We start from the raw sequence: 15,854 nt of genomic DNA, 5'->3' as shown, positions 1-15,854 counted from the left end.
GCATTGATGTCATTATTTTTTTTTAATTTCATCGGGGGCATGAAAAAAATTATTTCAAACTATGTGAATCCGATTATTCGCACACTAAACTGATCAAATTGGTCGTGTGAGCTGAACATAGAGTGTTTATTGTTCATAATAGCTCAGTACATGTATTTTTGAAATTTGTTTTACCAATAATGAAAGGAAATCCGCTTTTGATACATTATTTCACGCTTTAACAACCGTCAAAATATAATCCGTTTTCCAAATAAAAAAATTCCTTTCAAAATGCACACCTATGCACACATAATTAAACCTATTAAGAATGATTTTCGTATTTTCACCTATGGTATTTGACATTTTGTATTGTCTGTAATTTAACATTATGTAGTCTCAAAGTGTAAAAATCCAATGTAGAAGTCCAAATCCAAAAATCACCAAGAAAAACTTTAATGTAATAATATAATCTGTTTTCCAAATTTAAAAAAAAATCCTTTCGAACGGTGTGGCTATATATATGCACACATAATTAAAATAAACTGAGATTTTTTTTTAAAATTATTTTACAGTGGCTTTTGAGTAAACAGTTGTAATCACTTGACAAAGTGATACAAATGTAAATACAAAATTAATATTGCATTTTTATTAGGTTATCAATTATTATTTTCATATATTTTAAACATCAAATATCCAACTGCTAGGAGAATGTAAGGGAGGTAATTATGATTTTTCAAAGGGACAGATTTGGTTCACTTGAAGAAATTTTATAATTTATATTACTTGTGATGAGTAACTTTAAAAATAATATTTTTGCAACATTCAGATTTTTGTTTAAGTTAATATTTTCTTTATTTTTGCATTCGAACTTTCATGATTATAAAATAAATGTATATGCGTATTGTAATGTTAATAATATATTTCTATCTAAAATTGTTTATATTTACGACTAACGAAAAGTAGAACTTGATTATTGTTGTCGTAGTAACGCCTCCATTTTAGCTGAATATGGAGGGGAAAATGGCAATGGCTCGGACTCTACCGCCGCTTGCGGGGTAAGGTTTCAGGACAAGAATTTGATACTGATAAAGTGTCTTACTTCAGGTTTTGTTTTATCAAATACAAATAAAATGACGATAAATTATGGCGACGTGATAGTCAAAACACAGGATTTCAATAACCTCGTCCGACTGTATTAATTTCACAAACTTACTGGAGTAATGTAACCAAAGAATTACAGTCAGTGGTACTATAATTATCTATTCTATAACTGAGTTACCACGGGTCTGGTTTACGTATATTTCATAAAAACACAACTTCAAGCATTTGTGATGTACAGTTTTGTACCAACAACACAAACCAGTCGTGATCATTGTCCAGTTTGCATTTGCTGACTGATATGTCCTGCATTCCCAATACTAAATGCAATGTAAGGTCTACATGTATCACTACCCATAATAAGAAATGGCCAAGGTAGCTGAGTGGTTTAACTTCCAGATACTTATGCCTACCCCAAACCTTAATTTGGCCTGGCAGGTCGATATCTAGCTGTCTATAGCTTAAAATCTAAACAGCATATAACTATACCAACTCAAATGTAATAATTTGATAATGGCAACTGAATAATGTATTTCACTGTTCAACATATTGATTGTAACATCAGTGACAATATCACCCCATTTATGATCTGACACAATACAATTTGTCTTCGGCCACAATCATATTGTAGTAGGAGCGAAAAAAATGCAGGCCTGACCAAGATTCGAACCTGGGGCCATCTGAATACTAGCCAAAGTTCTCTACCAGTTGAGCTACCTGGTTGCTGGTGATCTGCTTAATCCAGGATTGTTCCACTCTTCCTTCTCTTTATTAGTCTTCACCCCAAAGACTAAACACACAACCCATGTTTGGGTATCCCCCTTCTAGGCATACCACTAATTCTTGAAACAGGGTTTGGTAAAAGTAACAAATTTAGTAGGAGCACAAAAATGCACTGCAACAGGGATTCAAACCCTGGTCCCTATGAATACTAGCCAGAGTTCTTTATCAAATGAGCTACTTGGTTGCCAGCGATTGACCCGATCCAAAACTGTTACACTATTCCAGCATGTGAAAAATGAATATAATTGTTTAATATGTTAGAAAACATTAGTCTCAAGACATTTAATTTTAACTGTAATTATCTCAAAAATTTGATTTTTGTTCTTGTCTACGTTGTAGAAATTATATCTTTGTCCATATTGACCATTTCAGTGTATTTGTATCCTACAAATGTTTGCAAGCATTCAGTATTATCTGTACTTTCTCCGTTGATTTTACTTTGTTGACCATTTTATAGAAATAAATACAGCTCAAACTTGCCAATAGGTATTTTCTTTAACTTATGATGATGTTTTACTTTCAGGAGAGGCGGAGCTATCGGACCAATGTCCCCTCGGATGGGTCCAAAGTTTGATGGATTAACAGGACCAAGTTACAGATTAGACAACAAAACATATCCGCTGCCAAACCCCAAAGCATTAAAGGTAAATCAGTGATAGCTAAAGTTAGCATGTAAGGCTGAAGTAACTATGAAATTATGGTAATTTCAAGTAAAAGAATAATATTTTTATATATGGTATAGCCAGTGATTTTTTTTGCGGGGATATTTTGTGATTTTGCAGAACATTTCTATGTTCCCTGAAAGCCAAATAGCGACGATTCAAACTGCTAAAATTTCTTCATTTTAAATCAAAATCACAGAAATTTTGATCTGCATAAATAACCAGCCATACAGTATCTTTTTTAACAATACTGTTTTAGTTTAAACTTATTGTTTTTATTTTGAATGTTACAAATAAGAATTACCTGTATAGTACCTTTGACGTTGTTTTGTAGCCCTATGCCGATACTACAGCTGGGGCTGTGGACACATGGCCCGCTCATGCTAGTGGACACAACGTACCTCGTACAACACTAGTGCTTACAAAAAATAAAAGTCTGGTTTTATATGATGAAGATTTAATGGGAAAGCCACAAATTATACCAAAGCCGCGATTCCTGGAACAGCTGGAAGGCTATCTGAAAACAGAACTTAAAGCTCTGGGAGTTACACAAGTTTTACCTAACGATCTTAGACTACAGGTAAATAAATTTTGGAATCCACATCTGGGGTGTCATAGTATTTGGAAACTATCTACAGTAAAACATGTTTATAATGGACATTCTTACAACAAATTCATGGTTCATTATATCTGCATTATCTTACAACAAATTCATGGTTCATTATATCTGCATTATCTGTATAAATAAATATGCCCAGAGGTTCGTTATAACCATGTTTTGCTGTAATTAAACTCAACATAATCTACATTTTGGGGCTGTAATTATGTACATTTGGACATTTGTTTGTCAATATCATGCATGTATTATCTTTCTGTTAATTTTATTAGCAAATAAAAACAAGTCTTAAAAATGAGACTAATAGAATCTTTTTATTATAATTAACCTAAAACAAAAATTTGTCTCAAGACCAACAGATAATTCAGAGGTAGTGAAGTTTTGATATCATTAATTTCCTGACAGGCTCACAGAGAAGTGTTTGAGTACCTGATAGAGGATTTTAAGACCTACAAACCATTGCTTTCCTCCATTAAGAACGAGTACGAGATGATGTTATCATTTCAACGACAACAAATACGAGAACTGGACCCTCTCAAAGTAAGTGATAATAAGGATAAAGTTATCATTAACAATGGCATTACCTGGTACATAAACTTTTAATACCACTGGTTTTTGCCATTGTGAGTATGATGTGTGATGAGTGTGATTTGGTGAGGTACGTTTGTTCTTTGTCTCTAGCAGTATATTTCAGTGAGATAACACTATAAAAAGGGCAAGAGTCCCACTATTACAAATAGTCACAACACAAACATACTGCAATCTCCCAAAATTTGCAAGTACTACATACACACAGCACACTGCATAAATGGCAAGTCATTCTGAAATGACCCTATCTGTTAATAGGACGTTAATCTACCTGGTAATCAACCTTGGTAAATGTTTAACTCATACATTGTTGATATTATTGCAGCAAATGTTGGTGACAGTGTCTGAACAGTGTGATCAGAAGATAATGGCCATCAGGGAGGAGGAGAAACAAGGTAAACTCATCTTATAATAGGGTAAACTCAGTATAACAACTCACCTTATTGTTTCATCCACATTCCTGACCTCTAAGGAATTCTCAACTTAAAATTCTCCATAGAAAAGCATTACAGAAGTTAAGGAACCAATTTTTATGGACATTCCCTTAGTTTTTGAAGTAAGGGAGTTTTCCTTATTGTATTTCACCGCAAATAAGACCCCCCAACCAGAGAAGAAATAAAGAAAAGTGGTGGGGGGTCTTATTTGCGGACAACCCGCCTGATAACATCGATCTATGAGGTCGCCATCTTGGATTTTTCAATGTCATGTCATTGTTGTAACAGTTTTCTATAATGCTTTCCTACGTTTTCTGAAGAGTGTTGACTGAATTAAGGGGGAGAAATAGGGTGAGCTCAGTACACCAGCACATCTTATTTTAATAAATTATATGTCATGACACCAGCTCATCTTATTTAAAAGGTTACACATATACATTAGATATACCAGAAAGTTATTTTCACCAGAATTCACTAATATCATGATCTTAGATATTACTCTTTTTGTACGTTATTGTAGAGATCAAAGATCTGAAGCTCGAGAACAAGCGCCTGATGGAAGTCATCCAAATGATGAACAATGAACAGAAAGATTTAAAGACTCAAGTGTCCAAGCTTCAGGAGGATCTGGCGGCCGAATATCATCGTTACCGTGACGAATGTGATGCTCGTAAACAGTTGGTATCTGACATCAATGACCTACGCTACCAACAAGATGACTATATGATGTCTAAACAGTCCGCATCAGATGAGGCACAAGATGATCCAATGACACTGAAAATAGCGCTCAAGTAAGTTATGTTCAGTAAGATCCTACACCACTCAAAATTAACTTTGAAGTAAGTTACAGTATGGTCACATGACACTCAAAATTATAATTCAAACTTCAAATTCATTCCCTGTGAGGTTTAATTATATAGTCAACATTGTTTTCTCTTGTTGATGTACAGAAAAGCCCGTGAAGATGAGAAAGCTGCCACAGAGCGACTCAACAATATGGTTGCTAATTATGGTGATGTAATTCCCAGAAGAGATTTTGAACTCTTGGAAGCTAAATACAATGTAAGTTTTTGATTGAAATGACTTATCCCTTGATCGATTAAAATGCACCCAAAAATTAAAGTTTTTATTAGATAAAAATATGTTGTTTTTTTTATATTGCATTTGTCCTTTGGTTGAAAAGTTGCATATTTTGATTTTGACTACTCTTATGAAAATACAGGTAAACTATAAACTTCAATGACAATTTTTTCACATTTTAAACAATAAATTATTATTTCTTTAACAGAAACTCCAGGAGCTTTACACAACAGCCCAGGATGATTTCCTCAAACTTCAGAAGGAGCATGAGTAAGTGAGACAACTCTGAAATTTAATCAAGTGATTGAATGCTTGCAAATTTTATGAAATACAGATATATCATAGATAGATTTGTATTTATTTCACTAAAGAACCTTTAGTCAGTAATGGTTTTTTTCAATGTACATTATATAGATGGTGGGCTATTCAAATCGCCTTTCGTCCGTGGTCCGTCGTCCGTCCGTCCGTCCGTCCGTCCGTCCGTCCTTCCGTCCGTCCGTCCGTTCCGTCCGTCCGTCCGTCCGTCCGTTAACAATTCTTGTTACCGCTATTTCTCTAAAAGTACTGAAGGGATCTTTCTCAAATTTCATATGTAGGTTTCCCTAGGACCCTAGTTGTGCATATTGCATTTTGGGACTGATCGGTCAACAAGATGGCCGCCAGGCAGCCATCTTGGATTTTGATAGTTAAAGTTTGTTACCGCTATTTCTCAGAAAGTACTGAAGGGATCTTTCTCAAATTTCATATGTAGGTTCCCCTAGGACCCTAGTTGTGCATATTGCATTTTGGGACTGATCGGTCAACAAGATGGCCGACCAGCCGCCATCTTGGATTTTGATAGTTAAAGTTTGTTACGGCTAATTCTCAGAAAGTACTGAAGGGATCTTTCTCAAATTTCATATGTAGGTTCCCCTAGGACCCTAGTAGTGCATATTGCATTTTGGGACTGATCGGTCAACAAGATGGCCGCCAGGTAGCCATCTTGGATTTTGATAGTTAAAGTTTGTTACCGCTATTTCTCAGAAAGCACTGAAGGGATTGTTCTCAAATTTCATATGTAGGTTCCTCTAGGACCCTAGTTCTGCATATTACATTTTGGGACTGATCGGTCAACAAGATGGCCGACAAGCAGCCATCTTGGATTTTGATAGTTAAAGTTTGTTACGGCTATTTCTCAGAAAGTATTGAAGGGATTGTTCTCAAATTTCATATGTAGGTTCCCCTAGGACCCTAGTAGTGCATATTGCATTTTGGGACTGATCAGTCAACAAGATGGCCGCCAGGTAGCCATCTTGGATTTTGATAGTTAAAGTTTGTTACCGCTATTTCTCAAAAAGCACTAAAGGGATCTTTCTCAAATTTCATATGTAGGTTCCCCTAGGACCCCAGTTGTGCATATTGCATTTTGGGACTGATCGGTCAACAAGATGGCCGCCAGGTAGCCATCTTGGATTTTGATAGTTAAAGTTTGTTACCGCTATTTCTCAGAAAGCACTGAAGGGATCTTTCTCAAATTTCATATGTAGGTTCCCCTAGGACCCTAGTTGTGCATATTGCATTTTGGGACTGATCGGTCAACAAGATGGCCGACCGGTAGCCATCTTGGATTTTGATAGTTAAAGTTTGTTACCGCTATTTCTCAGAAAGTATTGAAGGGATTGTTCTCAAATATCATATGTAGGTTCCTCTAGGACCCTAGTTCTGCCTATTGCATTTTTGCGACCACCATCTTGGATTTTGATAGTTTAAAGTTTGAAAAGCAGAAAAAAGAATTGTAAGTTTGAAAAGCAGAGAAAAGATCCCTCTTTCATTTGTCAGACATAGATCAATCTTTGGTGGGCGCCAAGAACCTTTAGTCAGTAATGGTTTTTTTCAATGTACATTATATACATGTTACCTGATTTATGATGATGTTTTTGTTGTATTTTCAGTGCTTTGTTAGATGTCCACAAGACAGTGACGAAGCAGAGAGATGAGTACTACATGGAATGTGAAACACTGAAACGAAGCTCCACGCCTAGGTATGTAACTCAAATTCACTGATAAATTCACCAGAAATTTTGCAATCTGGACAGTTTTGACTGGGGACGAAAGTGTTTGGATTATCCAGTGTCCAATGTATACCTTAACGAAAAGGTTAACACAATTTGTATTTGTGGGGCTCTGATTCTGCTGGGATGTAAGGGGTGCAGCCAATAATGGATATACAGGTAAACCCTTAAATTTGCTGTTATTGATTATGGAAAATACAACAAAAAAGGCTTTTAGGTCAACACTTTTCCCAACCCTTCTTTCTTTTTTTAAACAAAGTGTTTCGGCATAGTCGCTGAATACTCAAGATGAGTGATACATGCCCTTTTGACCTCTTGTCATATGAAGGCGGATATCAGATATAACTACCACTTTGGCCAGTTCAGTTACAATTGACCATAAGATACATCATTTTGATCTGGAGAGTTTTATCATTTGCACCGTGTTACAGGCCTGACTGGGACAAATGTGCTGACCACGTCCAAGGAGGCATGGCTAGGTGGCAGGAGCTATCTCAGGGCAAGAGGAGCAATGAATTGGTCGACGTCCTCATAGCCGAGATCGCAGCGGGAGGAGCTGGAGATCTGGGAGGAGCTGAATACTTTGATGGACAGGTAAGCCAACCTTTAAAAGAAAATTCAAAGTCTAGATCTCATACATGTCTTCATTTCTATCTCGGGCGTCTTGTCCAACCACCACATTTATACGTAAATTTCTGTCATATTAGGAAGTCAAGTTGATGAATCAAAATGTAAAAGTTTGGTAAATTCAAGTATACTGTTATACATAATTATTCAGCAGTAGGCCTAACATAATTCTAGCACATTTTGAAGTGATAACTTATTTCAAATTGAAAATCCATCCACGTTTCTCTCAACTGGCATATCTTTATAGTTCATGTGTCAAGTTATCAAATCAAGTGCACACTTAAATGTACGTGTCTTAAAAATCCAGTATAATGATGTGTACCATTTTACTGATTGTCTGCCTTTGTCTGTAGGGAACTGGTCCAACTGTGCCTAAATACCTACAAGTGGAAGGTCCTGTCAGGAACCGCAGACTTGGCAAGCGGGACTGTTCTATGCTCATAAGAGACATCTGGAGGGAGAAGGTGGCTCATGATGCAGAGGTAAGCTATCTGGTTCTAAATTATTGAAGTTGGTGGCCATAACGAATGTAGATGAGCGAGGTGCTTCCAAGTACAAAATACAAAACCTTTCATGTTTTCCAAATACAATAATGTGAAAGGAACTTGGGTAGGGCTAAGTTCAGAATTAGAATGAAATAAAAGATTTGAAGGTCTCTGTCAATAAAAATGCTAATTCTGTACAAACGAGATGTAATTATGGCCACGTTCAGTTTCCTTTACTTCAATCCTCCAGAGTTATGATAGTGAATCCAAAATCTATTATTCCTGTTACAGAGGACGGATGGCCAGAGAGAGGCCATGGGAGACTTCCTTGACTTGTACCTACAGCGCCGCTTTGCCATGCCTCAGATGAAGATTGAGTGGGGATATAACCTACAAGATGCCTGTGAAAGATACGCCCACGACGACCTCATTGGCCTCTTCTGGGGTGTACTCACTTTCAATGTAAGTTTAAAACATCTGGGGTCTACTCACCTTCATTGTAAATTTAACACATCTGGGGTGTACTTACCTTCAATATAAGTTTAAAACATTTGAGGTGTACTCACCTTCAATGTAAGTTTAACATATCTGGGGTGTTCTCACCTTCAATGTAAGTTTAACACATCTGGGGTGTTCTCACCTTCAATGAAAGTTTAACATATCTGAGGTGTACTCACCTTCAATGTATGTTTAACATATCTGGGGTGTTCTCACCTTCAACGTAAGTTTAACATATCTGAGGTGTACTCACCTTCAATGTAAGTTTAACATATCTGAGGTGTACTCACCTTCAATGTAAGTTTAGCTCATCTTTGGTGTAATCTTCAATGTAATTTTAGCTCATCTAGGGTGTACTCACCTTCAATGTAAGTTTGTAACACTATGTTTTTGCTGTGGTGATGACATGGTAGGGAGAACATAGTGTTGTCCTTGTCAGCTCCATTCTATCTTCATAATATGTCATGTCCCGTCTGGTGTTGTCAGGTCGTTCTTTGATAAATGGAAGCTAGGGCATTGATGTCTTACATAATTTTCTAGCATATGTTTTTCATGGTTGATTTGAAGATGATTTTGCATATTAACCTTGTACAATTATTGCATTCAGATAGGGTAATTCATGTAGTTTATGTAAATGAAGTAATATTAGCTGACATGAGATGACCAATCAAACATTTCAGATTGATGAAGAGATATATCATGACCAGATGAACAAAATAGAACAGTTGTTGAACCATCTGACCAATGCAGACATGGAGAAGGGCAACCAAGAGAAAATCAGCAAGGATGAGTTACGTCAGGGCATTAGGGCCACTTTCCCAGGTATGGAGGACGAAGCACTGATGGTCGCCATGAAGGCCGCAGAGGTGGAACTTGACTCTAAGGAAGAGGATATCGAGTACAAAGAACTCTTTAAGGAGGTAGGCATATACTGGGGGCAATCTTGTGATGTGTTGTAGTAACATAACCTAGAATTGAATTGAATGACTCCATTTAAGGGATGGATGAATTATATCTGAAACATGATAAAACGGGAATGAATATACATGTATCTAGTTGAGTCCTAAGGGACAACAAGAACAAGAGATTTCATTGAGATGCTCGAACAACTGAGATCTCAGAGTAAGAAGTCTGATCGCTACTCATGTTAGTACAAGCCATAGTAAGGTGGCCTTGTAACTTTTCACTCTAACTTCATCTCCACAAAATCAAATCACTATGCTTGTTTGTATATCCTTACAGGATGATGAGGGAAGAACAGGTCCATTCCTGGAGGAACTCATGAAGTTTATCAAACAAGAACGACTCACATATGTGGAGGATATCAAGCAACAGCTAGCAGGCATCAAGTAAGTATAGTTCTATAATGCTATTGCTGTCTTAAGAACTTGGATGAACTGGAGTTCTTAAAAGATTTATTAGAACGATTTTGTGTTATGCCTTCATTGACCTTGCTGTCTGCATTCGCCCCCGTAATTAAAAGACTTGATAACAGTCATTCTCAAACATAAGCCATATTGTCACAAATAGAATTAATGCATGGATTGTTTTATCTTGTTGAAGATATTAGTCAGCAAAAGCTTAATGCAGTAATCAATTATTTGCAACATTGTTTATGAAATGTATGCAATTTCTAGTAAAGAAATGACTAACTGGTAAAGAATTTGGTTTCAGAAAATAAACCAGAAAATAAATACATGTATATGTTTTGAACTAAATATCCTGATTTGAATTTTCAGCAATGTGACTGTGGATGATTTGAAGCGAGCATTAAGTCTGGCAGACCCTGAAATAGATAATACACTCATGGACAAATATCTGGCATGGGCATTTGATACGACAGAAGATAAATTTAATGAAGTGGAACCACTTGAACAGTCAAAACTTGTGGAAAGGTTACGAAATGGGTGTCTACACAGAGCTGGTAAAAAGATGTGATTTTATTGATAGACACGTGTTTAGGAACTTACTGGCCTGTGTTACCATCTCTGTGTGCAAAATATGACATTTAGGGATACTTCTACGAAAGTGCTTGGCAAAATTAGAACGAAAACATTTTTGGTAGAATTAAATTTAAATATTATTAACTGTCACTTGATATTTATTTTTTATAAATAGTCATTTATTTGTTATACATGTGTTAAGTAAAGACAAAGGAAATAGTGAAGTTTGAAATTATTATAAAGTATAAATTCAGCTAAAACGATTTTCACTGTAAAATTGCCATCTTTTAAAAGATGTCACACAATTTAAATATCGAAATATATATAAACTGATTAAACAATTACATTTACTTTGAAAATGTTCGTGAATAATTTTAATACAATCACTGATATTAATGATGTTTTTTAAAAGAAAATCTTTTATTTATAAACAGTTTTATTATATAAGCCAATGAAAAATCTTTAGCAGGTTCTCAATTTCATAGAAAACTTATATATATATATATAAGTCTAAAGCACTCTCAGGATTCAGTGTTTGATGATCAGTGTTAATTATCTACCTTGACAGGAAAACAATTAGTTTTTAACGCTGATATGTATTACTGTGATCTATGTCCTGATCATGTGCAATGGTGTCTTGTTCCTGTCAGCGCTAGAGTTCAGTCTTTTGAGTTCTGTGTTTGTATTGTTTATCCTAATATGTACAGTATCAAGATTATTGTCAAAAGTCAAAAAGGAAATGTTTTAAAAATACGTAACTGATTTCATAATTTTTACTTTAATTTCTTATGTCATTATTTGTTCATTTAATTATCGGGTGCAAACTTAATTGGCAATTGCCTAATTAGTTATTTCAATCCCACCTAATTATGACAAAATAGTCAAAATTTTGTTCAGTATGGTTGATGACCATATTGAAATTTGTTTTTATTCTGTTAATGTTTTGCGTCAAAATCAGCACCTCTGCCAATATTTTTTTTCATTATTCTGAAAGTGAAATATTTTTTTTTATGAAATGAGCTATTTATATATGATAGTGACTTATTATACACTCTGCCCAAACTGTGATATTTGTTACTTTGTACATATTTGTATCAATCCATCATGTCCAGCATTACGGTAAATATAGTTTTGTATACCCCCTTCCCTTGTTTTAACGTACCTTGTTTAAGGCATACTGGTCTATCAGAATTACCCCCTTTATTTCACTCCGTCGTAGCCGTCGTAGCCGTCGTAGAACGGAGTGAAACGAAGGGGAGTAACTCTGATAGATCAGCTGAACGTATGTAGGGTTATACAATACCATTGTGCTCTTAGGACATCATTGTGTGAATGTGAGTGCGGATGACACTTGACGACTGATGTTTCTTTGTGTTGTTATCAAAGAAATTTATACAAATGAAATAAAATTATGATTTATCAAGTGATATTTTCTATAGTTTGTAGCTTACACTGCCCCGTAATCATCACTGCTCAACTTCATTAATTTACTTGAAATGAAAAAGTTCCTATCTGACTGCACAAAACATGAGACATATTGATTGAAGGGATTTTGTCAATAAATACGTACCCATATATCAAAAGCCCAAACATTGACCCACTTACTCACACCATTATATTCTTGTAAATATTACCTTGACAGGAAGGGCTGCGTTGATTTATCATGAATTGATCACGCGTATTTCCTGGAAAAAAACCACAACCAGAATAATTCAGAAACCCCATCTTGGTAGAATTTGTGAATGCAAAGCAAATTATTCGAGATTTCAAAATAACGTTATTAAAGTGAATAGTCGGGCAAAGAAAACCAGTCTAAATGCGTTCATTGGCCTTCCAAAAGTTCTGACATATTAATACGACGGTCAAGTTCTGCTTACGTTTCCCAGTTCTGACCATTGAAATAAAGAAAAATTGAAAACACTGAAAGCGAGGCTGCGTGGAAATGTAACCACGGACATAGTCAGCCGGGAGGATGTTTTAGGATTCCTATACTTTAAATTAATTTCTACGAACGCAGACAGATTTTGACGAGAAAGTTTATTTTTCTATTCCATAAGAAATTATACTGTATACATTCACACCATTTTACCGACTTTAGCCATCCTTGCCCGACTGTTCACTGTAAGCTAAGGCTCAAGAAACCTCAATTATCAGATGAAGTACGTCTTTCGACGCTTGGTAACTTGTCTTCCCACAAAAATTAACTACTCTTCCTTTGACCGGAAAATTCGATATTTATTTACGTACAAAGACAATAGAAGGCTTGATAATCCATCGAATCTATTGAAATGAATACAAAAAAAGGACTACGTCTCCGAATATCGCCTAATGCACCTGACAAAATATATATGAATGACAAGAAATTGAAACTGGGCGAGATACTACCATAATCATCAATAAAAACACTATTTCTCATCTAGAGATTGAAGCATATGCAAACACGTTTTCCAATAAAATAGCAAAAACATTTGAGCATTAAAATGAATGAAATGCCGGCGTTTTAAATGTAATTCAACCAAATACAAAATATAAAACCTAAACGACATAGCGACTGTTGCAGATGAAGTATTGTTTCATTTCTTAATTATCTACCGGCATTGTCATTGCATTGCTCCTGATATTAAAAAATAAAGGTAATGCTTCTACCTAGATATTCTAATTGATGTCGTGAGGCACACAGAATTAAGCCAATTGCGAATCCTTGCAAGTTTGCCACAAAACTAACTTTATATACATATATCGTCATGCTTCCTTTAAGCTGTAAATCATCTTTATTAACTAATTACAGACCTCGCTCAAGGGTATTCAGTAACAGAAGAGGACCTTTAGACACTATCACATACATGAGACGTGTACTCGAGAAATAGTCGTCAAGAAATAACATCTTCAATAATAATGTGTTCTCTTTGGAGTAACCCATACTCTAAATATAACACGTTTTGTTCTTAAGTGTTGAACATCCTACGATTTTATCCGGTAGTATGGAATCATGAAAGTCCTGCCCGCTAATATTAGCTTAGAAATTGTATACAAAAGACAAATATGCATGGGTGCAACTTATTTCGAAAGAGCCAACAAATATTCAGGATATCATTTGCAATTTTACGACAAGTAGTACTTCTCGATTTAAAGGTCCGCAGGCTTGTAACTGTGACAATCACCAAAAACTACACTTATCAAGATCTCAGTACTTCTTTCAGACTGCCACATCTATTTTATTAGAAACTTCTTTTTATTTTACACATTTGACTGGAAACATTTTTCTAACTTTACATATACTTTTGGGATATGCATTTTTTGTGATAAGCGTAATTTTCTTTCATCGTAAGAGATAGCCTTGCATGTTTTAATTTGCTAGGAGCTTAAGTCTACGCTATCCTTTGTAAGTACATTTTGTATTTTAATATTTTCATTGATTTATTGATCTCTTGATAATGGCTGAAATTGTGTACATTTTTTTTTATTTTTTTTTTCACGCAAACTTTAAAATTTCATTGATAGATAAATGAAATGTTTACAGCCTAACTATACATCATATTTCACCAGGAATTGTTAAGTAATGATCACTTAAGTATTGGAACTAGTTGACAACAGTTGACCTTAACTGTCAACTGACTTTGAAACAAAAATAAGCAAACAAACTTCTTACCTTCGGTTTATCGTCACTTCTCTGAAGATGTCTTTTTTTATTTTTGTCCTTTACTTACTGAAGTAGACAACAGTGATTTTTCAACTCGATGCTCACTGCGAATTGAGAGGGTGTGATACCCTTCATATCTTTGGCAGTAACGTCAAATGGCGTGGTAGACTATCGTGTATCCAGTTTCACAGGTAAAACACTAGGTCTTCTGATCAGCTGATATGTATTTTAGTAGATGTGAAATCATTTTATCATATCGATCTAGAAAGCCTCCTTTTGGATGCATAGTGGGTTTGGTTGAGTCGTCGCTTTAGCTGGTTTTGTTATGCACGTTCACAATTATAATACTATTTACCATGGGAAGTTTATCTTAATATTGTTCTTTTAGTCTTTTATTGATTTTTTCAACAATCTCGGAAAAAGGCTCGGAAGGTGTTTTTTTTTTCTTTATCAAATTCCTTTTTGAAAATCATTAGAGTTATCGAAGTTTTGTCAATTTCTCGAATTGTGGATATTTACATATTTCCCATCAATAATCTCTCCATGTTTTCTTTCTTTTCTATATGTTGGTTACAAGCGACTCTAACTATTGAGAAGGACGTTGTATGGTACAGTCTTAAAAACACACCGCCTTATTGGCAATTTTTTTTTTCTGAATTTCTCATATTATTCAAATTGGCATATCTGTCAGTTCAGTTCAGTTCTTTGTTACTTTAAACCAATTGGTTTATCAGTACAGTGCATATATATATATACAGTGCAGACAGGAAAAACAATACAATATGTACAGACACACAAACATACTCGCAGCGTACACGTATGTAGTGTAGAGAGATATCTCACATTACGATATATTTACATTCGTCACATTTATTTTCTAACTTTCATATAATATTTTCATCCATTATTGACATATACCATTAATATGTTATTGTCACACAGCACGTTTTACCACTCTCATATTACATTTATACATTACTTACAGAAAAACTTGTTTTTTATTATTGTTCTCATATTATATCTCACAATACTCACAATACATTCATTTATAATCCTATTTTACATTTGAACGTTACTCGATTTATATCCAATAATGTTCTTACATTACATCTACACGTTACTCATATTACATTCACTGACCAGCGCACATTACATTGATACGTTACATTGTATTAACTATATATTATATACATTAGACGTTACTAGCACATTACATTAATATTATTATTTCATGTTATCTCATTCTTACGTTACATTACTTATACATGATATTGTTCGCATAATATTACATTTACGTTACTCAAATTACATTAATAGTATTTTCACATATAAATGTAACTTTACATTCTATATTATTAACACATTAATTT

At 34.8% G+C, this 15,854-nt stretch overlaps 1 protein-coding gene across 1 annotated transcript; it reads left to right on the top strand.

The window, feature by feature from the left end:
- Positions 1-894: 894 nt before the first annotated feature.
- LOC138315508 (translin-associated factor X-interacting protein 1-like) lies at positions 895-12,268 on the top strand. The gene is made up of 15 exons (XM_069256574.1): positions 895-1,034; positions 2,384-2,504; positions 2,857-3,102; positions 3,544-3,678; positions 4,052-4,121; positions 4,681-4,951; positions 5,111-5,222; positions 5,449-5,510; positions 7,172-7,261; positions 7,723-7,885; positions 8,272-8,400; positions 8,695-8,865; positions 9,582-9,821; positions 10,144-10,250; positions 10,641-12,268. The coding sequence occupies exons 1-15, from the start codon at positions 988-990 to the stop codon at positions 10,837-10,839; spliced, it is 2,163 nt and encodes a 720-aa protein (XP_069112675.1). The 5' UTR covers positions 895-987; the 3' UTR covers positions 10,840-12,268.
- Positions 12,269-15,854: the final 3,586 nt, after the last annotated feature.

This window comes from Argopecten irradians, chromosome 2 (genome assembly GCF_041381155.1).
Source record: "Argopecten irradians isolate NY chromosome 2, Ai_NY, whole genome shotgun sequence".
NCBI classification, from domain to species: Eukaryota; Metazoa; Mollusca; class Bivalvia; order Pectinida; family Pectinidae; genus Argopecten; species Argopecten irradians.
Note: the sequence above shows the minus strand (reverse complement) of the source record. Positions and strands in the feature narration are given on the sequence as shown.